At 30.1% G+C, this 26,626-nt stretch overlaps 4 protein-coding genes across 14 annotated transcripts in view; 1 reads left to right on the top strand and 3 right to left on the bottom strand.

Annotated features, from left to right (window-relative positions):
- LOC123679072 (dipeptidyl peptidase 4) overlaps positions 1-26,626 on the top strand; it is a 362,978-nt gene that overhangs the window by 296,939 nt on the left and 39,413 nt on the right. The window lies entirely within an intron of this gene.
- Positions 461-2,036, bottom strand: LOC123679082. The gene is made up of 2 exons (XM_045616454.1): positions 2,010-2,036; positions 461-1,391 (listed from the first exon to the last, which is right to left on the bottom strand). Exons 1-2 carry the CDS (start codon positions 2,026-2,028, stop codon positions 952-954), a joined length of 459 nt encoding a protein of 152 aa, XP_045472410.1. The 5' UTR covers positions 2,029-2,036; the 3' UTR covers positions 461-951.
- On the bottom strand, positions 4,548-5,948 carry LOC123679079. The gene is made up of 2 exons (XM_045616450.1): positions 5,771-5,948; positions 4,548-5,152 (listed from the first exon to the last, which is right to left on the bottom strand). The coding sequence occupies exons 1-2, from the start codon at positions 5,814-5,816 to the stop codon at positions 4,713-4,715; spliced, it is 486 nt and encodes a 161-aa protein (XP_045472406.1). The 5' UTR covers positions 5,817-5,948; the 3' UTR covers positions 4,548-4,712.
- On the bottom strand, positions 8,309-9,709 carry LOC123679078. Its single transcript, XM_045616449.1, has 2 exons — positions 9,532-9,709; positions 8,309-8,913 (listed from the first exon to the last, which is right to left on the bottom strand). Exons 1-2 carry the CDS (start codon positions 9,575-9,577, stop codon positions 8,474-8,476), a joined length of 486 nt encoding a protein of 161 aa, XP_045472405.1. The 5' UTR covers positions 9,578-9,709; the 3' UTR covers positions 8,309-8,473.

The raw sequence follows: 26,626 nt of genomic DNA, 5'->3' as shown, positions 1-26,626 counted from the left end.
CTCACAAATATATAAATATAAATAATAATCAGGGCAAGATTAAAAACAACACTGAATTTATAACTCGTACTAAGAATATATTTATACACTTATTTTTCATTAGCAGGAAGTAGGATTTTTTTGTTACATAAATTGAACTGCACATGTGCAGGTTGATTCAAATAATTATATTTGAAAATTGCGTTGAAAAAAAAGGTAAATTCAGCTGTGTTACATAATATTTGTTGAAAAATTTTAAAATACGAATTTCTCTCTTTCGGAAAAAGTTATTATTAACCTGAAAATATAGATGCAGAGTAGAAACAGAAATATAACTACATGCAATTCCTATATGAGTGACACAACATGCTTGAATCTAATATCATTTGATAATTTTTTTGCACAACATTGATATATTTCAGGAATAAAGTATATATGAATTTTTCTCATAGATATGAATTTTCTCTACATCAGTAAATGATTTTCTTATGGAATAATCTTTTAAGGAGGTACTACAAACAAGATATTCATTGCCTTCATTAATGGGGATGAAAATTCTATTATAATTTTGTAACTTTTCTCATATAGATAAGATAAGAATTCCACTAATCACATCCGATTGAATTTCACAAAATGAAAATTGAATGATTCAAAGGGAAGATTTTCTTTATTTTTAATGACCTGTTAGTCCGCAATCTTACCAGTTGAGTTCATTTCGAATAATTTAAAAAGCTTTATTTTTTATATTTTTTTATTTTAATACAGAACTATATACAATATATTTACATATTTTCAGATCATCTCAGATAATAATTTGAATTAGAACCCTATAATTTTTTCTGATAAATTTAATGGAGTATTGAAAATAAATGCTAAAACTCCAGAATGAGAAATTGTTTTTAATATTTCTTTGGTATATTTTTTGATTCAACATATTTGGTTCTATCTATTCATATTTTAACAACCATCAGTTTACAAAGCCCTTTTTGGTACAGTAGGAGTGAATTCTAAATGTCTATGTGTATTTCTTTGTTTGTCCTGGCTACAGAGGTTCGCCATTAACAAATTTGCATCTTTTATACTTTCTTGTCCGATAATTACTTGATCCAAGAGTTGCTTATAGCAAGAAGCTCTGTTCATAGCTTTGAAAATTGCTAACTTTTCGGTCCAGGTTCTTTCTTCAATTTTCTTTTCTTCTTTCTCTCTCTTTTCTCTTTCCTCCTTATCTTTTATTTTTCTCTCAACTACTTCCTTGCCTAATAATTGCTCCAGAGCCTCTATGTAGATTTTGTAATGGATTCTGTAGCTCATTGAGCCGCTCTCCACATCACTTTCGTCATCCTGCATCTTTGATGTCGTGAGTCTCACTATTCTCTTCAAATATTCTTTCTTCCGTTTATATTCTGCATATTCTGCAATAAAAATCATGTTTCAAATCTAGATGATATAATTTTCTAATAAAGTAAGATTATTACTCTATTTTTTTAAATATCTCATAAAAATCGGGAAAATAATAAAATTGAGGATAATATTTCATAACTTCCGTAGAAATCGAAAATGACTAATACTTTCATGCCAAGATCAATTCATTGCATAAAATCTCAAATGAATATGATAATAATTAATTCAAAAATCATAATACATGGTGTTTGAAAATATGTCAAGATCTCAGAGGCGCATTTTTCAGGTCAAAATAAGACATTTCTTTGAAACATTTAATCGAATTATTTGCGGACAAGTGTCCGCAAAAATTTGAAGTTTGTTAGAAGGTTGAAGAATTATAGATAAGAAATTTAAGATTTAATTAGGTATTAGAGTAAAACGATTCATTTTCAATTTGTCATTCTTGATTAAATTTTTTTTTTCTAAAATAAATATTTTGAACCCTGAAAAACTCCTAAGAAAATTCAGTGATATTTTGAAAAGTCATAATTTATTTTTTTATTATTGGATCATAATATCAAATTTCAAATTGAATAATCTATTCGAAAATATAAAACAATATAGACGATCCATATAACAGTACTTACCAACTTGTATTGGGATCATGTCGGAACTCTGGTTTTTAAACGACATTGTCTCAAGCACAAAGAAGATTCAACAAATATATAAATAACAACACTAGTCAGGGCAAGATTACAAACAACACTGAATTTCTAACCATTATGGAGAATGTATATCCATTTATTTCTCATTAAGAGAAAGTAGGATTGTTTTGTTTCAAAAATTGTACTGCGCATGTTATATTAAAGTTTGCCCCTCTTCCCCCCCCTCAAGGGTGAGAGAAATGAAGGAAATTAAAGCATAAGTGGATTTCCCCTTCGAAACCATAAATTTTTTATCGTAACATTTTTCCATGAGTTTTTCGACTGATTCAATTCAGAAAAATCACCTGGTATACCTGTGAATTAAAGTTGAAAGAGAATATCATTGATATCAAAAATTGAATTAAAAGGAAGACAAGTCAAATGTTGGTAACTAGTTCGGTCATAATAATGCTATACATATGATAATAATTTTAAAAATCATTATATACAAGATATTCTATACTTTCAGCAATATGGATGACAATTCTATTGTTAATTTGTATCTTTGTTCTTCTTCTTCTTCGTCTTAATTTAAGCCTAGGGCTTGTTCGAATATAAAAATTCCATTATTCACATACTATTTAATTTCACAATATGAAAATTGAATTATTCAAGGGAGACATAATTTAGTGCTAGTCTGCAATCTCCTCATTTGAGTTTCTTCCAATTAATTGAAAGTTTCATTTTTAAATTCTATATTTCAATACAGGAATATAAACCTACAATATACATATACAAAATAAATTTCATCTTCCTTATTGTTCTTACGTAATTTTAATGCTTTTCTTGAGGTGTGCCGTCCAAATGAACTACATATACGTCTCAGGTTGGGTAGAAATTTGGTAGGATATTATCACGTCAAATTGGCATAATGTTTTGATTTATACTTAATTTTTTCATTAATGTTCTGAATTGTAGTAGTCCTTCCTCATATATTTCGTTCTATATAATCAATTTGAAGTATACTCGAAAAATTTATTTGTTTTTTTTTTATTTTCAATAATTCTTTCACGCAATATACAAGTTATTAAATGCCTTCATCAATAGAAATGACAATTTTATTTTAAACTTGTATCGCTCGAATTTCACTAATCACATCCGATTGAATTTCACGAATCACAGCCGATTGAATTTCACATATGAAAATTTAATTCAAAGGGAAGAGAATATTATACAGGGTCCTGCAATAGTGCGTTAGGCTACCATAGCTGCCAAACCAGACGTTTTAGGAATTTAGTTGAAAAGCATTAGGATGTTTATTCATTTATTGAATAATCATTTTTTTTTTGCTGAATATTTTTTTTTGGAACACCCTGTATATTAGAAAATAATTTCCAGAGATGCAAAATTAAAAATAAATACATAAATATATGTTCATTTCCAAATAAATCAACAATTACATAGAAAAATATCTATGTAATTGTAACACCCTTTATATCAGAAAATAATTTCCAGAGATGCAGAATCGAAAGTACACAGGAGATGCTTTTCAACTAAATTTCTAAAACATCTGGTTTGGCACCTATGGAAGCCTAACACACTATTGCAGGAGCCTGTATATATGAGTATTATATGTTTAGGAATAATTGAAATACAGATTGATAACGACATAGAAATAGGTATTCACCAATTCGCATTGTGAGCATGTCGGAACTCTGATTATTAGAGGACATTGTCTCAAGCACAAAGAATAACTCGCAAATATATAAATATAAATAATAATCAGGGCAAGATTAAAAACAACACTGAATTTATAACTCGTACTAAGAATATATTTATACACTTATTTCTCATTAGCAGGAAGTAGGATTTTTTTGTTACATAAATTGAACTGCACATGTGCAGGTTGATTCAAATAATTATATTTGAAAATTGCGTTGAAAAAAAAGGTAAATTCAGCTGTGTTACATAATATTTGTTGAAAAATTTTAAAATACGAATTTCTCTCTTTCGGAAAAAGTTATTATTAAACTGAAAATATAGATGCAGAGTAGAAACAGAAATATAACTACATGCAATTCCTATATGAGTGACACAACATGCTTGAATCTAATATCATTTGATAATTTTTTTGCACAACATTGATATATTTCAGGAATAAAGAAAATATGAATTTTTCTCATAGAAATGAATTTTCTCTACATCAGTAAATGATTTTCTTATGGAATAATCTTTTAAGGAGGTACTACAAACAAGATATTCATTGCCTTCATTAATGGGGATGAAAATTCTATTATAATTTTGTAACTTTTCTCATATAGATAAGATAAGAATTCCACTAATCACATCCGATTGAATTTCACAAAATGAAAATTGAATGATTCAAAGGGAAGATTTTCTTTATTTTTAATGACCTGTTAGTCCGCAAATCTTACCAGTTGAGTTCATTTCGAATAATTTAAAAAGCTTTATTTTTTATATTTTTTTATTTTAATACAGAACTATATACAATATATTTACATATTTTCAGATCATCTCAGATAATAATTTGAATTAGAACCCTATAATTTTTTCTGATAAATTTAATGGAGTATTGAAAATAAATGCTAAAACTCCAGAATGAGAAATTGTTTTTAATATTTCTTTGGTATATTTTTTGATTCAACATATTTGGTTCTATCTATTCATATTTTAACAACCATCAGTTTACAAAGCCCTTTTTGGTACAGTAGGAGTGAATTCTAAATGTCTATGTGTATTTCTTTGTTTGTCCTGGCTACAGAGGTTCGCCATTAACAAATTTGCATCTTTTATACTTTCTTGTCCGATAATTACTTGATCCAAGAGTTGCTTATAGCAAGAAGCTCTGTTCATAGCTTTGAAAATTGCTAACTTTTCGGTCCAGGTTCTTTCTTCAATTTTCTTTTCTTCTTTCTCTCTCTTTTCTCTTTCCTCCTTATCTTTTATTTTTCTCTCAACTACTTCCTTGCCTAATAATTGCTCCAGAGCCTCTATGTAGATTTTGTAATGGATTCTGTAGCTCATTGAGCCGCTCTCCACATCACTTTCGTCATCCTGCATCTTTGATGTCGTGAGTCTCACTATTCTCTTCAAATATTCTTTCTTCCGTTTATATTCTGCATATTCTGCAATAAAAATCATGTTTCAAATCTAGATGATATAATTTTCTAATAAAGTAAGATTATTACTCTATTTTTTTAAATATCTCATAAAAATCGGGAAAATAATAAAATTGAGGATAATATTTCATAACTTCCGTAGAAATCGAAAATGACTAATACTTTCATGCCAAGATCAATTCATTGCATAAAATCTCAAATGAATATGATAATAATTAATTCAAAAATCATAATACATGGTGTTTGAAAATATGTCAAGATCTCAGAGGCGCATTTTTCAGGTCAAAATAAGACATTTCTTTGAAACATTTAATCGAATTATTTGCGGACAAGTGTCCGCAAAAATTTGAAGTTTGTTAGAAGGTTGAAGAATTATAGATAAGAAATTTAAGATTTAATTAGGTATTAGAGTAAAACGTTTCATTTTCAATTTGTCATTCTTGATTAAATTTTTTTTTTCTAAAATAAATATTTTGAACCCTGAAAAACTCCTAAGAAAATTCAGTGATATTTTGAAAAGTCATAATTTATTTTTTTATTATTGGATCATAATATCAAATTTCAAATTGAATAATCTATTCGAAAATATAAAACAATATAGACGATCCATATAACAGTACTTACCAACTTGTATTGGGATCATGTCGGAACTCTGGTTATTAAACGACATTGTCTCAAGCACAAAGAAGATTCAACAAATATATAAATAACAACACTAGTCAGGGCAAGATTACAAACAACACTGAATTTCTAACCATTATGGAGAATGTATATCCATTTATTTCTCATTAAGAGAAAGTAGGATTGTTTTGTTTCAAAACTTGTACTGCGCATGTTATATTTAAGTTTGCCCCTCTTCCCCCCCCCTCAAGGGTGAGAGAAATGAAGGAAATTAAAGCATAAGTGGATTTCCCCTTCGAAACCATAAATTTTTTATCGTAACATTTTTCCATGAGTTTTTCGACTGATTCAATTCAGAAAAATCACCTGGTATACCTGTGAATTAAAGTTGAAAGAGAATATCATTGATATCAAAAATTGAATTAAAAGGAAGACAAGTCAAATGTTGGTAACTAGTTCGGTCATAATAATGCTATACATATGATAATAATTTTAAAAATCATTATATACAAGATATTCTATACTTTCAGCAATATGGATGACAATTCTATTGTTAATTTGTATCTTTGTTCTTCTTCTTCTTCGTCTTAATTTAAGCCTAGGGCTTGTTCGAATATAAAAATTCCATTATTCACATACTATTAAATTTCACAATATGAAAATTGAATTATTCAAGGGAGACATAATTTACTGCTAGTCTGCAATCTCCTCATTTGAGTTTCTTCCAATTAATTGAAAGTTTCATTTTTAAATTCTATATTTCAATACAGGAATATAAACCTACAATATACATATACAAAATAAATTTCATCTTCCTTATTGTTCTTACGTAATTTTAATGCTTTTCTTGAGGTGTGCCGTCCAAATGAACTACATATACGTCTCAGGTTGGGTAGAAATTTGGTAGGATATTATCACGTCAAATTGGCATAATGTTTTGATTTATACTTAATTTTTTCATTAATGTTCTGAATTGTAGTAGTCCTTCCTCATATATTTCGTTCTATATAATCAATTTGAAGTATACTCGAAAAATTTATTTGTTTTTTTTTTATTTTCAATAATTCTTTCACGCAATATACAAGTTATTAAATGCCTTCATCAATAGAAATGACAATTTTATTTTAAACTTGTATCGCTCGAATTTCACTAATCACATCCGATTGAATTTCACGAATCACAGCCGATTGAATTTCACATATGAAAATTTAATTCAAAGGGAAGAGAATATTATACAGGGTCCTGCAATAGTGCGTTAGGCTACCATAGCTGCCAAACCAGACGTTTTAGGAATTTAGTTGAAAAGCATTAGGATGTTTATTCATTTATTGAATAATCATTTTTTTTTGCTGAATATTTTTTTTTGGAACACCCTGTATATTAGAAAATAATTTCCAGAGATGCAAAATTAAAAATAAATACATAAATATATGTTCATTTCCAAATAAATCAACAATTACATAGAAAAATATCTATGTAATTGTAACACCCTGTATATCAGAAAATAATTTCCAGAGATGCAGAATCGAAAGTACACAGGAGATGCTTTTCAACTAAATTTCTAAAACATCTGGTTTGGCACCTATGGAAGCCTAACACACTATTGCAGGAGCCTGTATATATGAGTATTATATGTTTAGGAATAATTGAAATACAGATTGATAACGACATAGAAATAGGTATTCACCAATTCGCATTGTGAGCATGTCGGAACTCTGATTATTAGAGGACATTGTCTCAAGCACAAAGAAGAACTCACAAATATATAAATATAAATAATAATCAGGGTAAGATTAAAAACAACACTGAATTTATAACTCGTACTAAGAATATATTTATACACTTATTTTTCATTAGCAGGAAGTAGGATTTTTTTGTTACATAAATTGAACTGCACATGTGCAGGTTGATTCAAATAATTATATTTGAAAATTGCGTTGAAAAAAAAGGTAAATTCAGCTGTGTTACATAATATTTGTTGAAAAATTTTAAAATACGAATTTCTCTCTTTCGGAAAAAGTTATTATTAACCTGAAAATATAGATGCAGAGTAGAAACAGAAATATAACTACATGCAATTTCTATATGAGTGACACAACATGCTTGAATCTAATATTATTTGATAATTTTTCTGCACAACATTGATATATTTCACGAATAAAGAAAATATGAATTTTTCTCATAGATATGAATTTTCTCTACATCAGTAAATGATTTTCTTATGGAATAATCTTTTAAGGAGGTACTACAAACAAGATATTCATTGCCTTCATTAATGGGGATGAAAATTCTATTATAATTTTGTAACTTTTCTCATATAGATAAGATAAGAATTCCACTAATCACATCCGATTGAATTTCACAAAATGAAAATTGAATGATTCAAAGGGAAGATTTTCTTTATTTTTAATGACCTGTTAGTCCGCAAATCTTACCAGTTGAGTTCATTTCGAATAATTTAAAAAGCTTTATTTTTTATATTTTTTTATTTTAATACAGAACTATATACAATATATTTACATATTTTCAGATCATCTCAGATAATAATTTGAATTAGAACCCTATAATTTTTTCTGATAAATTTAATGGAGTATTGAAAATAAATGCTAAAACTCCAGAATGAGAAATTGTTTTTAATATTTCTTTGGTATATTTTTTGATTCAACATATTTGGTTCTATCTATTCATATTTTAACAACCATCAGTTTACAAAGCCCTTTTTGGTACAGTAGGAGTGAATTCTAAATGTCTATGTGTATTTCTTTGTTTGTCCTGGCTACAGAGGTTCGCCATTAACAAATTTGCATCTTTTATACTTTCTTGTCCGATAATTACTTGATCCAAGAGTTGCTTATAGCAAGAAGCTCTGTTCATAGCTTTGAAAATTGCTAACTTTTCGGTCCAGGTTCTTTCTTCAATTTTCTTTTCTTCTTTCTCTCTCTTTTCTCTTTCCTCCTTATCTTTTATTTTTCTCTCAACTACTTCCTTGCCTAATAATTGCTCCAGAGCCTCTATGTAGATTTTGTAATGGATTCTGTAGCTCATTGAGCCGCTCTCCACATCACTTTCGTCATCCTGCATCTTTGATGTCGTGAGTCTCACTATTCTCTTCAAATATTCTTTCTTCCGTTTATATTCTGCATATTCTGCAATAAAAATCATGTTTCAAATCTAGATGATATAATTTTCTAATAAAGTAAGATTATTACTCTATTTCTTTAAATATCTCATAAAAATCGGGAAAATAATAAAATTGAGGATAATATTTCATAACTTCCGTAGAAATCGAAAATGACTAATACTTTCATGCCAAGATCAATTCATTGCATAAAATCTCAAATAAATATGATAATAATTAATTCAAAAATCATAATACATGGTGTTTGAAAATATGTCAAGATCTCAGAGGCGCATTTTTCAGGTCAAAATAAGACATTTCTTTGAAACATTTAATCGAATTATTTGCGGACAAGTGTCCGCAAAAATTTGAAGTTTGTTAGAAGGTTGAAGAATTATAGATAAGAAATTTAAGATTTAATTAGGTATTAGAGTAAAACGTTTCATTTTCAATTTGTCATTCTTGATTAATTTTTTTTTTTCTAAAATAAATATTTTGAACCCTGAAAAACTCCTAAGAAAATTCAGTGATATTTTGAAAAGTCATAATTTATTTTTTTATTATTGGATCATAATATCAAATTTCAAATTGAATAATCAATTCGAAAATATAAAACAATATAGACGATCCATATAACAGTACTTACCAACTTGTATTGGGATCATGTCGGAACTCTGGTTATTAAACGACATTGTCTCAAGCACAAAGAAGATTCAACAAATATATAAATAACAACACTAGTCAGGGCAAGATTACAAACAACACTGAATTTCTAACCATTATGGAGAATGTATATCCATTTATTTCTCATTAAGAGAAAGTAGGATTGTTTTGTTTCAAAAATTGTACTGCGCATGTTATATTAAAGTTTGCCCCTCTTCCGCCCCCCTCAAGGGTGAGAGAAATGAAGGAAATTAAAACATAAGTGGATTTCCCCTTCAAAACCATAAATTTTTTATCGTAACATTTTTCCATGAGTTTTTCGACTGATTCAATTCAGAAAAATCACCTGGTATACCTGTGAATTAAAGTTGAAAGAGAATATCATTGATATCAAAAATTGAATTTAAAGGAAGACAAGTCAAAGTTAGTGACTAGTTCGGTCATAATAATGCTATACATATGATAATAATTTCAAAAATCATTATATACAAGATATTCTATGCTTTCAGCAATAGGGATGAGAATTCTATTGTTAATTTGTATCTTTGTTCTTCTTCTTCTTCGTCTTAATTTAAGCCTAGGGCTCGTTCGAATATAAAAATTTCATTATTCACATACTATTAAATTTCACAATATGAAAATTGAATTATTCAAGGGGGACATACTTTACTGCTAGTCTGCAATCTCCCCATTTGAGTTTCTTCCAATAAATTGAAAGTTTCATTTTTAAATTCTATATTTCAATACAGGAATATAAACCTACAAAATATATATACAAAATAAATTTCATCTTCCTTATTGTTCTTGCGTAATTTTAATGCTTTTCTTGAGGTTTTGCCATCCAAATGAAACACATATACGTCTTAGGTTGGGTTGAAATTTGGTAGGATATTATCACGTCAAATTGGCATAATGTTTTGATTTATACTTAATTATTTCATCAATGTTCTGAATTGTAGTAGTCCTCATATATTTCGTTCTATATAATCAATTTGAAGTATACTCGAAAAATTTATTTGTTTTTTTTTTATTTTCAATAATTCTTTCACGCAATATACAAGTTATTCAATGCATTCATCAATAGAAATGACAATTTTATTTTATATTTATTTTCTTGGATGGTTCTTATCTTACCGATATTGATTCGTTTCGTTCTATTTGAAATAGTTCGAAGAAATTTATTCTAGATCATTTGAAGTTTTCTGTGATTGGTGTTCAATGTAGTAGATACAACTTATTGGATTTGCATACAAGAAAGGCGGTTCAATACTTTGTTTGTATATTTCTAGTTTTAACTTTCTACTGAGTTTATTATTTCTGTCGATGAATGGAAATGTTTCGAAGTATTATTATATGTTACGAAGTATTATTATATGTAGCGAAGTATTATTGTATGTTTCGAAGTATTATTTATAGCCTTTGTGCTATATTTCTCAAATGTGCGTTTAAATATAATTTTTTTAGATAGTTTCATTTTTATTGATTTGCTGTTTAATATTAACTTATTCACAATTTTGTTGATCTCCCTTTCATGGGTGAAATAGATGACTTCAGTTTTCCTTGAATTGATTCTTATTTTTCATTTGTTATAGTATATTTCTCATCGATTAGTATGATTGTTGAATATAGTTGAATAAGGGGTTCACGATTCATCAATGAGGTCTTTATATTTGAATTTATGTACTTCTATTCTGTTTTGAATGATTTCTTCAAAACCTTTAAACATGTTTGATTAAAGACTTATGGGGCGATAATTTGTTGCAAATTTTGAATATATTTTCGGTTCAGAGGAAGATACACTGGTGTTTTTCCAGGCATCTGAGGAATGTTTCATTGTTAGGCCTGTGTTAAAATATAATAAAGCTGAACTATGGCCTTTCGATGAAGATTTTTGAGGATTTTATTATTTATTTCATCCTCACCTGGAGCTTTTTGAGTTTTGAAACTATTCATGATGTTAAATTTCCTTACAGAAGCTTCATGCCTTCGGTGGTATGCAGGGCCCCCGCAAGGGTCATCAACACCCGCGTGCCGAAAATATTTTGGCGCCCCAAAAAGGGGGGAAGTGGAGAAAAACGTCGCAGGATAATCGGCAAAAAATGTTTCAGTTTTTGTTAGGAATTTATTTGTGGAAGGGTTAAAAAAACTATCAGCAACCTTTATTGAATGCCTTAAGAACTTTATGCTGTCAGTTGTTGCACAATACATTTTTTAAATGTTTCATTATTTTATTCAAGCATTCGATCAAAACCGCATTTTATTTTAATTTTGTAATGAAACTGCAGAGTTCTCAAAACCTGAGCTTTATTCTTCTTCAAATTATTCATAATATTATATCAAAATATTAATATAATTATTAACAATTATTAAATATTATTCCATACTTCCAGCCATCTTCTCCTTTGTTGAAGTCTAGCTTTTTTTTGCTCTCGAAATTTTGCACCAGAAGGTCGTTTTCTCTTGTATGGCTCCTAGAATTTAAGAAAAACTTGATCCAAAATATGTAAGGACATTCACCCATGATTTACTTTGCGCCATCCCTTTGAGAATAACCCGTATGTTTTCATTTTTATGAATTTAAACCTAAACGGAGTTAATATTAATAATAATAATAAGTTAAGACCGATCTGAAGCACATACCCTGTTCCTGTTATAATAATTAATTTTTGGCAAAGGTGAAATATAATTTTTTTAGAATGTCAAACGGCTACGAACATCAAATAAATAATACAGATCCAGGGTGCATATTAAAAAAAAAATTAAGTATAGTATGATGGTGGCCCCAGGTAACAAATTCAAAATATCAAAGTCGATTCAATTTTTTCAAGATTACAAACAATACTTCCCTATTTGAAGCAAATAAAAATAATGATATAGTATATAGGTATGGGCTAATTTAGGATGTGCACCATTTTAAATAGAAAAAAAAAATATCGAATTTTATAGACTAATAGAAATGCTAATACTGTATGTGGATAGGTACTTACCATTTCATAAAATTTAATTTAATCACAACAAGAAACAGTAAAACAAACCACAATTACACAAAATACAAATCTTTCCAATTATCTGAGTATTTTAATTTTTTGCGTTTTGACCTCAACCCCTAAACGTTTCATAACAAAATAACTATTCTTTGGATAGGTTTCTGCTGTTATAGCATAGCAAGCAGATTTTGGTAGGTTCAGAAATTCTCTGTAACATGTAGTATTTTTCCTACAGATGGTGGCGAAAGTTTCAGTAATTCCTCTGGCTAAAAGCTATCGCTTCGGTATTTATGATTGTTTATGTGTACCATATGCGTTTTAGTCATGATCGAAGAAATGGTGCCCGCCGTCCGGTGCAAGGTGGTCCATAAAGAAATCCCGTACCGACAAAGGGATAATTATTTATGATTTGTTTACTCGAAAAGAATCGTATAATTGCAATCTGTGGCCGAGGTTATTTTATAGGGATTGTGACGTTCGGGAACTTGTTTGGATGTGTAAAAGATGTACTTGAACCTTTAAAATTGTTGAAAAAATAAAAAAAATTTTTTCAAAAACCTTTGGTCTTTCGGATTTTCATGCGGTCTATAAGAGATTTTGGCGCCCCTTAAGAGTGGCGCCCGCGTGCGGTGCACGCGTTGAACGCGCGGTTGCGGGGGCCCTGGTGGTATGTCGTAATGTTTGTTGGTAAAATTTTGGACTATTCAATTTACTAATACTCTGATGTGTTGATTAGACAAATCGCGTGTCGATCTATGAATTTCGGCATACGATTCTGCCAGATGTTCAGCTCTAGTTGCATCACCAAAAATTAATCCTTTAGGTCCGTGAATGATGGAGATTCCAAAGATTGCATTATTCTTTAAGGAACAAGTTATTATATCTTTCGTTAAAACTTCCATTGATTCGATTTGAGAAAGCTGATTATTTTTGCAATGCTTCGATTTAACTGAATTTTTATATTATTGAAAAAAATCATGTTATAATTTCGTTGAAAATTTTTTCAAGCCTGTTTTTTATATGATTAGTTCTTTCACATAATGTCAATTTGGGCTTAATTGTTTAAAATAAGTTATTTAGAAGGTCTATATAGGCTTAATTGATTTGTTTTTGTCGAATTATTGATGCATTTGTCTATGTCATTTACTGATTCCAATTCCCTATATAAATTTGAATTACCTATTTGGCAATGATTCCTCGAATTGGTTCCATTCTATTGAGAAAATTATTTGATGTTAAATCATCGATGCCGTATTCATTTCGAGTATTGTTGCCATAGGAGTAATGAGTGGGGGTTATTGGGGACATAACCCCCTCATTGATAGAAAAAACGAAAAAATTCTAAATAATAATTTGAAAAAAAAATTATAGTACATCTTAGACTTTAATTAGCTGGATGATAAATATAGGAATTTGTTGGAAAATCGATAAGAAAGTTTGTATTATCTAGGTACAATTTTTCTATTTGAGGTAGAACAGTTCCAGGAAGGTCTCCTACTAATGTAATCGCCAATTATTATTACATTATTACCATATTACCCAAACCCATTAGGTATTTGATTTTGGATGTATCTATGGGACTCTGATGTTTGTTTTAATTTTTTATGATGATGACATCGTTAAGGATAATTTCCATTAATTATAGCTTTGACGAGCACTGATAAATGTGCTTCGAGCACTAAACACTTGAAAAAAACTTCGATTACTCAGCACCAATCACCAAAAAAAATGAACCTCCTCATTCCTGCCAAGCAGAATTTTAGAATTTTAATTATGTAATTATTCTTTGTTATTACGAAAGCGGAAAAAAATCATGTTATTTACGTACAGGTTGATCCAATATTCACGAAAATAGAAAAAGTCTTAAATTTCCTAGTCTGGATCTGATTGATTAGATTTCAGGAATATTGAATGAGGGCGATAGTAAATTATTCGGTGGATTAATTGTAGAGTTGAAGTAAAGGGTGACAAAACTGCAAAATTTGAAATTATTCGGTCGATTAGTTAAAGACTAATTGAACTGTGAAATGTTACTGATGAGATGGACATCACCCTGTATATACCGAACGAAGGCACTCTATTTAAGTTTGTATATTTCTTCAAAATAAGAATTTCACTAATTACATCCGATTAAATTCCACAATATGAAAATTAAATGATTCAAAGGGAAGAGAGCATAATGTATTTTTAATGGCCTGGTAGTCATTTTTAGTATTCTTTTATTTCAATACAGAACTATATACAATATACATATACATTTTTTCAGATCATCTCAGATAATAATTTAAATGATTATCTTTTATTTTATAATTTTTTCTGATGAATTACTTTGTAGTATTTAAAATAAATGCTGAAACTCCAGCATGAGAAATTCCTTTTAATATTTTTCGATATGTTTTCTGATTGAACATGTTTTGTTTTATCTGTTCATTTTTCAAAAACCATCAGTTTACAACGCTCTTTTTGGCACAGTAGGAGTGAATTCCAAATGTCTATATTTCTTTCTTTGTATGCCCTGACCATAGGGGTCTGTCATCAACAAATTAGCATCTTTTTTATTTTTTTGTCCGCTAATTACTTGATTCAAGAAATGCTTATAGCACTCTGCTCTGTTCAAAGCTCTAGAAATTGCTAACTCTTCGGCTGGAGTTTTTTCTCCAATTTTCCTTTCTTCTTTTCTTCTCTTGTCTTTTTCTTCCTTATCTTTTATTTTTTTCTCAACTATTTCCTTGCCTAACAATTGCTCTAGAGCATCTATGTAGATTTTGTGATGGATTCTGTAGCTCATTGAGCCAAATCACTTTCGTCATCCTTCAGTTTTGAGGTCGCTAGTTTCACTATTTTCAATAAATATTCTGTCTTCCTTTTAGTTTCTGCATCTGAAATAACAATTCCGTTTCGAATCAAGATGATATTATATTCTAATAAAGCAATATTACCACTCTATTTTTTCATATACTCCTTGAAAATTGTTTTATCGAAATCGAAAGATCAATTCATTGCATAAAATTACAAATGAAACAAGAATAATTTCTTCATAAAACTCTATTCCATATTTTGATGTGATTTTGATTTTATGTGATACAGGGTGTTCCATTGGGAAACGGAAATACTTCATAAAACACCCTGTATCTCGGCTACGAAGACAGTAAGACCCAATAAATGGGGTATCTCCAGAACCGCTTTGGTGTCATCTATGCACCTGTGAAGTATTTCCGTTTCCCAATGATCACCCTGTAGAGACATACCTATACAACTCAAGTTGAAGATATTATTGATATCAAAAATCAAATTCAAGGGCACCGCAAAATGCAGTTCATTGTTAATCCATGATAAGTTATGTATATGATGATAATTAATTCAAAGATCATTAAATAGGGTATTTCAAAATAAATCATCAAGATTTCAGGTCAAAATAAGAAAATGATTTTTCACGAATGTGAATATGTTTAGTTTTTTCTGCAAAGTTCTTTCAATTTTGAGATATTAAGATCAAATTTAAATATGTAGGGTTGTTAGGTTTCTTATTTCTAGAAATAAATTTTGTAATTTAGAGCACAAACCAAATACATAGATGCATTTTGTTTTTATTGTGATAATAGGTTCCTACCTTTTGTTAAAAATTAAATGAAATCTAGTGAATCCCAAAAAAATTATTTTACTTTTCTCTCGATAATGATCGAAGATGCAATAAAATTACAATGAAAAAATAATGTATGAACAAAGTATATAATAAATTTCATAATATGTTAGAATTCACCAGCGGCGTACTACAAAAAAGTTAATGGGGCGAGAAAGGCATACTGGATGTTGTTAAACCTAAAACGTAAGCTTTACTTCAAATTTGATCCATATATCCCAGAAAGATCTAAGAAGAAAAACCAAAAAATGTTGAAACTGTCGCTCTGTACTTGGGTAAAAAAGCGTTTGAGGACACATGTTGGATAGTCTTATTTTGACCTGAAAAATATACATCCTGAAATATTGATACTGAAATTTGAAAAACCCTGTTTATTAGATATCCATCACCTTCAGCTAAATTTATTATTTTTTGATAACACATATCAACAACAAACCATTTCCATAATTAATTCAAAATGAAAGAAATATACAGGGTGTTCTGATTTGTTTCCCACAAACTGAAATGGGTGATAGATCACGTCATTTTAAGCAAAAAAGTTCCTATGAACATGGGTCCGGAAATGCTTCGTTTCCGAGATACAGGGTGTTAAAGTTGAAAAAATAATTCGCGTTTTCTTTAATATGTTTTGACTGCTTCGAAATCCTTTCATGAAATTAATCCTATTCAAATATTAAATTTAAATTCATTTTGAAAATTTCTAAGGCGAAATGCATGCGGATTTTCTATTGCCCACTAATAAGTAGAAGTAGTATGCTATGTAATTGTTGTTTTCAAGTGTTCTGAATATTCTGTTTCCTGAAATATTGCGTTGTTGGGATGCTTCACGAATACTGAGTTTTTATTTTCTTCGAAGGTCTGTAAAATCCTATTTCTCTGTAGATGATTTCTTCTTTGTATGCTTCGTTCGGGCCTCTGGTAACCAATACCATTTTCCTGTATTTGTTGATAAGCTATTAACTTAGTTAACTATAATTATAATTAATGACATCTGAACCTAACACACTTTAAATCTGTCATTGTGTATAGCCATTTTAAATCTATTGCCGCAACAACTGTTGAATGTAAAACAATCAATCATTCGAAGATGTCATTTGTGCATTCAACAGAACGGTGGACATTTCGAACACCTTCTTTAAAAATTATTATGTTATTTTGTTTTGTTCTGAATTGTTACTTCTAAAAAAAATTTAATTTAAAATTATTACAAATTTGTTTCTACATGTTTTAGAGATTACAAAAATATGGATTTGGCTTTAAATGCGTTTTTCTCTGAAACGGTTGCCCCTAGCAACTTAAATGAGTTAGGTATACCTTTTTTAACTATAAAAGTCAGGGAAATCGATTTTTTCAGTTCAGAATGACGTACAGGGTAGCACAGAAAAGTTGCTACGGTTTAAAGGGGACGAAATGATTGCCAGTGGCGCCCTCTAGAGAATACAACCAAATCGACCACAAATTTGAATTTCTCACCTCAAAAAACCCTATGTACCAACTTTCATGCAATTATTTGGAATCAGTCGAAAGATATTTAAGAAAACGCGAATTATTTTTTCAACTTTAACACCCTGTATCTCGGAAACGAAGCATTTCCGGACCCATGTTCATAGGAACTTTTTTGCTTAAAATGATGTGATCTATCACCCGTTCCAGTTTGTCGGAAACAAATCAGAACACCCTGTATGTTTAAGAATAATTGAAATTACAGATTGATAACGACATAAGAATAGATATTTACCAACTCGAATTGTGAGCATGTCGGAACTCTGATTATTGAACGACATTATCTCAAGCACATAGAAGAACTCACAAATAAATGAATTATAACACTAGTCAGGGCAAGATTAAAAATAACACTGAATTTCTAACTCGTACTCAGAATATATATTCATTCATTTCTCATTAAGAGAGAGTAGGATTGTTTTGTTTCAAAAAATGTACTGCGCATGTACAGTTTGATTCAAATTTGGGAGAAATATTTTTTTCATAATTGCGTTGATGAAAAATAGAAAAATCTTATTTTCTTACGGAATACGAAACCAAAAATTTCAAATTAGGACTTTCGTACGAAAAATTGTTCGTCGACACTGCTATATTTTTGAACCGTGTTCTCATTTGTAATATCAAAGTAAGATTGTTTTGTTTCAAATATTGTATTGCGCTTGTGCAGTTTGATTCGAATTTGAGAGAAATAATCCATCTCAAAATTACGTTGATGAAGAATGGAAAAATTCAGTTTTGTTACAGATTATCAAATATTATTTTAAAAAAATAGGAAAAATTGTTCGTCCACACTTCTGTATTTGGGGTGTTCCCACTTGGAATATCAGAGTAAAACCCCTTTCCCTCAAAACCATACTTTTGATTAGAAACATTTTTTCCTTTTAGAGATTTTTAACTGATTCAGTTTAGAAAAACCTGTGAACTAAAGTTGATGAAGAATATTGATATCAAAAATTGAATTTGATGCTCTACATGATGATAATAATTTTAAAAATCATTTGATACAAGATATTTATTGGTCTCAGCAATAGGGATGACAATTCTGTTGTAAATTTGTATCTTTGTTCAAAGATAGGAATTTCATTTATCACATACTATTAAATTTCACAATATGAAAAAAGGAATGAATGAAGAGGAAGAGGATTTCATTTATTTCTATTCTGCAATAAATAATTGATATTAGAAAATAATTTGAAGTTCCAGTTTCACGTGGATTATATTGCAAATAAAATGTCCAAAAAGGTCGATTTCATATCTAGAATAAGGGGTAAAATTGATATGAATACGTCATTTAGATCATTTTGGTACTTCCTCATGTGGATTATTGCTCGTCAGTAATGTTTAATTCAAATAAAGGTAGCATAGATAGATAAGTTACAAAAAGTACAAAATAGAGGTATGAGAATTATTTTGGAATGTAATAAAAGAAACTCCCTTAAGAAATATGTTAAATTGTTTGAAATTGATGAGTGTCAATCAAAGAATTATTTATAGAACATTAGATTTAATATTCAAAGCAAGGAATGAAATGTTACCTGAATGAGTGAAAACCTAAAATTTGCTAATGAGATACATAATTATAATACACGACGTCGAGATGATTTTTCATTGAAAAAGTTAATACTACATTAATGAATGAATCCACATTTTGCAGGGGATTAGTTATCTTCAATAAACTACCTGAAAAGATCAAATATTGCAATAATTATAGAGGATTTGAAAAATGTTTATTGAGTTATATTTATGAAGAATTTAATTAAGTGGATAACATTTGTATTGTTTTCAATAGCCGAGTGCTAAATAAAGTTTATTATTATTATAAGTATTATTATAATTTTTTTGTGAGACATTTTTGACGTTATTCAAATGGAAGTTACAATTGAAATATGCATTGATTGATATTAGTTAACCTACTTATTGTTTGAATATCAAATTGCAATAATCGGCATATAAAGGGACAATAAGAAAACATATCATTCCATACTTGAAAACTGATGACTATTCATTTCCGAGCTGTCGTTACCTGAACATCGCTTTATTTCATTTCGTCATAACGTTTATAATTTACTAATTTTGAGCCAGAAATGGTCCTAAACGATAAGGTTAGATGTTAGACATACTGATGATGAATACGCCCTCGAATTCGATTCTATCCGTCCGGCATAATCATGATAATTCTCAAACGGAGAGAAATACTGAATTGAAATTTTCAGGGTAGCTTCGAATATCAAATGTCTCCAAAACAGCTCATTTGCGGATTTATGTTTATATGAATTTTTACTTAGGTTTATAATCAGTTCCCAAAATATTGAAACTTTGTTGTTTAACTCTGGATATTTAACAAAATCAAAAACAAGAAGGCAGGAAAATTGGATAATTCACATACTTCTACATACATTCAATTATTTTGATTATACAACTCATGTTCTGATGAATCAATATAATCCGTAAATTTCCCATAGTTACCGCGTATTTTATTGAAAATCGTTTTGGTGTTTCGCCTCCTGCTATATTGAGATCATTTCCATAGTAACATTCTTGGACGTTCGCCAAAAAATAAAAGTGAAGCTCTGTGAAAAGTCATTGAATTATCGAAATGCAGTGCTTTAGTTATGTTATTGAAATTATTCGTTATATAATCGTAACGAATACCACTCGAGCTGCGCTCTCGTGATGTTTCGCGAACTACGTCTCGTAAATCGGTGTATAATCGAATATTGTCTATGCTCTCATGATATCATAACTGAATATTTGTTCTTATATTAAAATACATCTGAAAAAAAATAATTAAAACCAATTAAAATGAAGGAAAGAAAAACGAAACAGAAAAGAGCTGAGTATTCACTGAATATTCATTGATTATTCAGTGATTATTAAGTTTATTTATTTATTTATTTATTACAAACGGCAGAGCCAATTTTCCAAGATATACAGTATTAATTAATTCTTAAGATATAATACAATCAACAAAAAAAAAATGTTTAACCCTAGAGAAAAAAAAACATCAAAGAGAAAAAAATTAAAAGAACAGTTAACAAATTCAAATAGTCTCAAAATAACTTTTGAGACTAAAAATAGATATCTGGAATGGATCAATTTCAGATGCATTTGCCTCCTTTATAGCTCTTTCAATAGGATTGTTCATGGCATAGTTAGTGGGGTTATATTCGACATAAAAGATATCTCTATATCTAAGAAATACACTTTTTGCATTCAGTTTTATCTTAGAATGTAAGTATTCACAATCAATATAATTATTAAGTAATTTATAAATAAACATTATATCAAAATTATTTCTCCTTATATATAGTTGTTTCATTGATAGAGTCTCGAGTAAAAGGTCATAATTTATTGAGATCTTGGGAATATTCATTTTGTAAGCAACCCATCTTAAAAATTTTCGTTGCACACGTTCAATATTATTTTTGTGCACTTCATAATAGGGTGACCAGACCACAGATGAGTATTCCAGTATAAGTTAATATTTATTCCACACAAAAAACACTAGACACCGATGACAGGACTGGATCTTCGTTAATCTCTAGCAATAAATATGCAGTATTTGACAATCTATTCAACGATCACCTAATCCTGAACACAGTGTATCAGTGTTATACCGAAAAAATGATCATATTTTTATAATCAAATGATCTTTTGGAAAATCTAACAATTATTTTAATGACAAGAGAAGATAATTGAACCTTTTAATTACCCCTTGGTTAAATAGAAGTGGTAAAACCTTTGTTGATGGGGCTCTTCATCGACCCATTACTGGTACAGAGGTACATAATCCCATTATACGGGGTGATTCATAATTCAGTATCAAGATTTCAGGACCGTATTTTTCAGGTCAAACGCTTCGTTACAGAACTACAGAGCATTAAAGTTTCAAGATTTTTCTTCATAACTCATAGTTTTTGAGATATTTACGTCAAGTTTGAAATATAGGTTCGTTAGGTTGTCTTATTTTTAGTTAATGTTTAATGAAAACTTCAGATCACAAACCAAATGTCTAGAGTTTTTTGTTTTCATTTCGATGAAAGGTAACGAATTACAATAAATGATTTAACTTTTTTTCTCGCCTTTTGCAATCTCTAAAACCTTTTGAGGTCGTCACCAATTTATTTTTTGTAATTGTAACGAATTACAATGAATGATTTAACTTTTTTCTCGCCTTTTGCAATCTCTGAAACCTTTTGAGGTCGTCACCAATTTATTATTTGTGGAATCTCAACCAATACTTTCAATGATCATGCCGATAATTCAATCATTATCACAAAATGTTATCGATCAAACGGATTATGAGAACATTAAATCATTCAAAAATACAGTCTTGTTCAATTCTACGAAAGATTCAACAAACTTTGTTTTTCTTATTCACTTTGTTAGGGGAGGATGTTACTTCAATTCATATTGTTGGGGTCCGGATTTGAAAAAAATATAAAGACTCGTCGTTTCGCAATTCAGAATCAAACAATATATTTGACCACTGAAATAGAGAAATGTCTAGAAATGGCAGCATACGGTATAGAAAAGCAAAGTTTCAAATGAAAAAACTTCGCAATCGATTGAAATGACGGCATTAGATTTCCTCCTCGAAAGAATTGATTTGAATCGAAAAAAAAAAATAATACGAATTGTAAAAATGCAATAGATATTTACGCCATATATTATCGAATATCCAAAGATTTAAATCCACTTGAATGGTGGAAAAATAATCAGAACAAGTACCCAAAAACTGTCTGAACTAGCAAAAAATATCTATGTAATTGTATACCATCAACATCAACTTTGACAGAACGCGCGTTTACAATTCGAATGTGAAATCTTATATTCAATTTTATATTATTTCATTGATGAAATCTCAATTCTATTCATATAAATAAGTACCAGTTTCTACTATTGAATGAAATAAAATGTAAGTACCCCTATTCAAGGATGGAATCAATAATTTGAATTCAAATTGTATCACATCAGTTTCAATGTATTTTTAATGTTAATATAATTATAGTTAACTACAAGAACCAGTTTCAATTATTCCTGAATAGTAAGTTAAATGATTATTCAAGCTTTCATTCGTAACTTCACAAATGATAAATTACTCAACTGATTACTCATCACCAGTTATAAATAGTAACGAATATTCATAAATATTGTAACTAACTATTCACTGAAAACTCAACTATTTATAAATAGAAAGCTATTCATTGAATATTCAACTATTCGGTGAATACTCAACTATTCATGAATAGAAAACTATTCACTGTATAGTCATGAATAGAAAACTATTCATTGATTATTCAACTATTCAGTGAATCAGAAAAGTTGGTTGATGACTGAAATTAATTGTCTGTTAGCCATCAAAATATAATGCTATTCAGTGAATATCCATGAATATTCGAATAATGCAATCCGCAATTATTCAATGAATATTCGAATCATTAATTCATGATTACCAGCCTCAAATAATCTAAGTACGCAATATTTAATATTTCGCAGTTCTTCCAGATGTCCTATAATGAATACCGTATTTGTTGGTTTATTATTACTTTGTTGTCGGGGTTTCTTCACAGTTTGAGAAGTCTGAAACGAAAGACAGTAAACTGGTCGGTACAATATCTTTGAGCATGCTGAACTGCATCTACTTAGGTTTGAATTTGTTTTGAAATTCATGAAAAAACAGCAAAGATACTACATCTAAAGATTATAAATCAGGAGTATATAAGTCAACTTGTAATGATTGCCAAAAAGTATATATACGACAAACAAGATCTTTTCAGATTAGAATTGAGGAACTTTAAAGGGTTTTCTTAATAGCAAGAACATTTCTAAATATTCCAATCACTTAGTACTATCAGGACATTCGTCCAACCATAATTTTGAAATTTTACATATCGAAAATTTTAGTTATGACATTCCTAGAAGCTCTAGAAATAAATAGATTGAAAATAATTTTGAAGCGTAATGTGGTTAGTTGCTTCAACGTCCTTAGTATTGTTTTAACATGCACATTCCATTGGAGAGTTATCGTGTAGATACACACTGGAAGGCTGGTCAAAATAAATTCTGTCCATACACCTGGCTGGCCAGAATTTATTTTGACCTCAGATGCTATCAGTACTTCTTCTTCTTCTTCCTCTTTCTTTAGACCATGTCTTGTCATCTTCTGTTCATCCAGCCTCTTGCGATGTTGACGTCCAATTCTCATACCATCTCTTTGGTGGTCGGCCGGGAGGGCGTTTTGAGTTTGGCTTTTCGTTGTTTGCCCACTTTGCCCAACGATCGTTGCTCATTCTTTCCACGTGATCTCTCCAGTTCCTGCGCCTTGACCGTACAAACCAAACAATATCATGCACTTCCAGTTCTTCCCCAGCAAACACGTTACATCACTTGGCAGTTTCGCGAAGTCTCAAATTGCACATTGACAGATATCTTCATTGCGATTACGCATACTTGTTCTAAACATATTTATTTTGCGACATTGCTTTGTTAACAACAATTCGAAGATGCAGTGATAATAATTTGAGGATATTAATAAATAACCACAATGCCATCCCCATAGAAAGTGGTAAATTAGTATGTAAAAAGTTTACCATCGAGCGACTTCGCAACGAAGTCTTTTTGAGAACTACACAATGTTAACATGAATTGGATGATATTTCAAATCCTTTTTGAGTGGGTCACTTTATGTTCCCAATTCCCATTATTATTTTCAATTATCCATCTGTGGCACTGAAATATCCAGCCCTCAAAGAGTCCGACGAATATTTATTTATTCTCCTTCATCTGGATGTAATAAACAAAAACAAACGATTCAGAGCAATCCGAGAGGTCGTCGGTGAAACCAGAACGTGATCCTAATAGAAGCATTTTTGCAACAAAATACAGATTACGTATTCACTTGGTCCGTTTTCTGGCTGATCGAGCGATATTTCGAAAACTACAATAGCTATAGGCTTCCCGTTTTTTCAGTTTTATTTGTGCGTTGGTGTCTGCCATGTGGCTGGTGATATAGCTATATCACCAAAAAACCAATAAATTAAAATATATATAGTATTTTTTTATAAGTGGTCAAATGAAGACCGGCTCTGTTTGTTAATTTTATTATTTTATGAGAGATAATTTCACTTTTTTGTGACGTTTGTTTTTTTATATTAGATTGAATAATTATTTATTATATGGATGTTTCATTACTTCATTTCCCATTTCCAAATTGTATGTACAAATTTCTACAGGATTACTTTTGTGATATTCATAAAATAGTCCCTTTGGCACTATAGAGTGTGTTTCCAAATTGTATGTATGACTTTGTACAAGATATTCTACACATTAAATAAATGATATTCTATATAGGAATCCTTGTCCGAATTTGAACAATACAAGGCATTTGACCTATATTAAATATCATTTATTCAATGGGTAGAATATCTTCTACAAAGTCATACATACAATTTGGAAACACACTGTATAGTGCCAAAGGGACTTTTTTATGAATATCACAAGAGTAATGTTTTGTGGGGATTACAGATTCCTGCGTTACGGTCATGGTGGCGCTGCCAACCAGGTTAACGCTTCCCCCAACAGAGGGCGCAACAATCTACTTAAGCCTCGAAGTAAGCATCTTAAACGGAGATAAGCCGAGGAATCCCAGTCAAATAGCAATACCCCTGAGACTGGAGATCAGACTGACCCCGGCAGTTGATTTTTAAGGCCACGTTTTATTTGTGTTTACCCATCATTAAGTTTAAAGCTAAGTGTTGTGAAAAAAGTTCTGTGAAAGACAACGGTGTGTTAAACACCCGTGTCTTAGCCAAATTCAAGAAAATGGACCCTAACATATTGATGGAATCCTTGAAATTAGATTGGTCCGAAGACCACCAAGTATTTCAAAATCCAAAGAGGACGTGCAAACAACCTGAAAAAAAATGTAATGAAACCTAACGAAGTTGCTACAACGAATAGATTTGGCATTCTCAAAGTTGAAGCCATGGAAACTGAAACCACCCCCGTACCGGACTTATCGCCAAAAATCTCCAAGAAGATGAGGAAGTGCCCACCTATCATAATAACTTCCAAAATAGAAGACTGTAGGAAATTTCACAACATGGTGAAAAAAATTGTAACAAACGACAACTTCAGCATAAAATATTACGCTGATGAAACAAAAATCTTCATCATCAACCACATTGATTATACTAATCTGTTGAAATCCCTTAAAACAGATGATATCCAGGGTTACTCTTTCTGTGCTAAAGAAGAGAAAAAGAAGAAGATTGTTGTGAAAGCAGCTTGTTTTACTACCGAAGAGGAAATTAAGGCACGCTTATTGAGCGATCACAATTTAAAATCGGAAGATGTGAACTGCCTTAAAATGAAAGGGAAAAATGGATCATCGCATTCATTCCTCGTTTCAGTGCCAAAGGCAATAAATCTCAAAGATCTCAGGAAAACCTCAGAACTGGACCACATTAAACTTGAATGGCAGAGATATTCAAAAAAATCTAAAGTTCCGCAGTGCTTCCGCTGCCAACGGTTCGGCCACGGATCTAGCAACTGTTTTCTCCAGCCAAGATGCGTCAAATGCGGTAAAGACCACCAGACAAAGGACTGTCCAATTAAAGGAAGAACTGATCAAGTGAATTGTGCAAATTGTTCCGGACCCCACACGGCCAACTATACGAAATGCCCCATTTATATAAGGTATGTCGAGTCGCATTCTAATGTAACCGCTCCACCCAAAATTCAAAAACCTAGTCCACTTTCCCCAAAACCCAGTCCACCTATCCCTAAACCCAAACCAATTCTTAAACCTCATAACATGAATTATGTCAACGCTGTTAAGAATATTATCACCCAACCCAATAATTCTAATGCAACAGATTTTCAAGAGCTTCTGAGAGAAATAAACGAATTGAATGAGATTTGTAACATATCTCAACTTATATCTC

Source organism: Harmonia axyridis, chromosome 4 (assembly GCF_914767665.1).
Source record: "Harmonia axyridis chromosome 4, icHarAxyr1.1, whole genome shotgun sequence".
Classification (NCBI taxonomy): domain Eukaryota; kingdom Metazoa; phylum Arthropoda; class Insecta; order Coleoptera; family Coccinellidae; genus Harmonia; species Harmonia axyridis.
The sequence above is the reverse complement of the archived record's forward strand: the minus strand, read 5'-3'. Positions and strand labels throughout refer to the sequence as shown.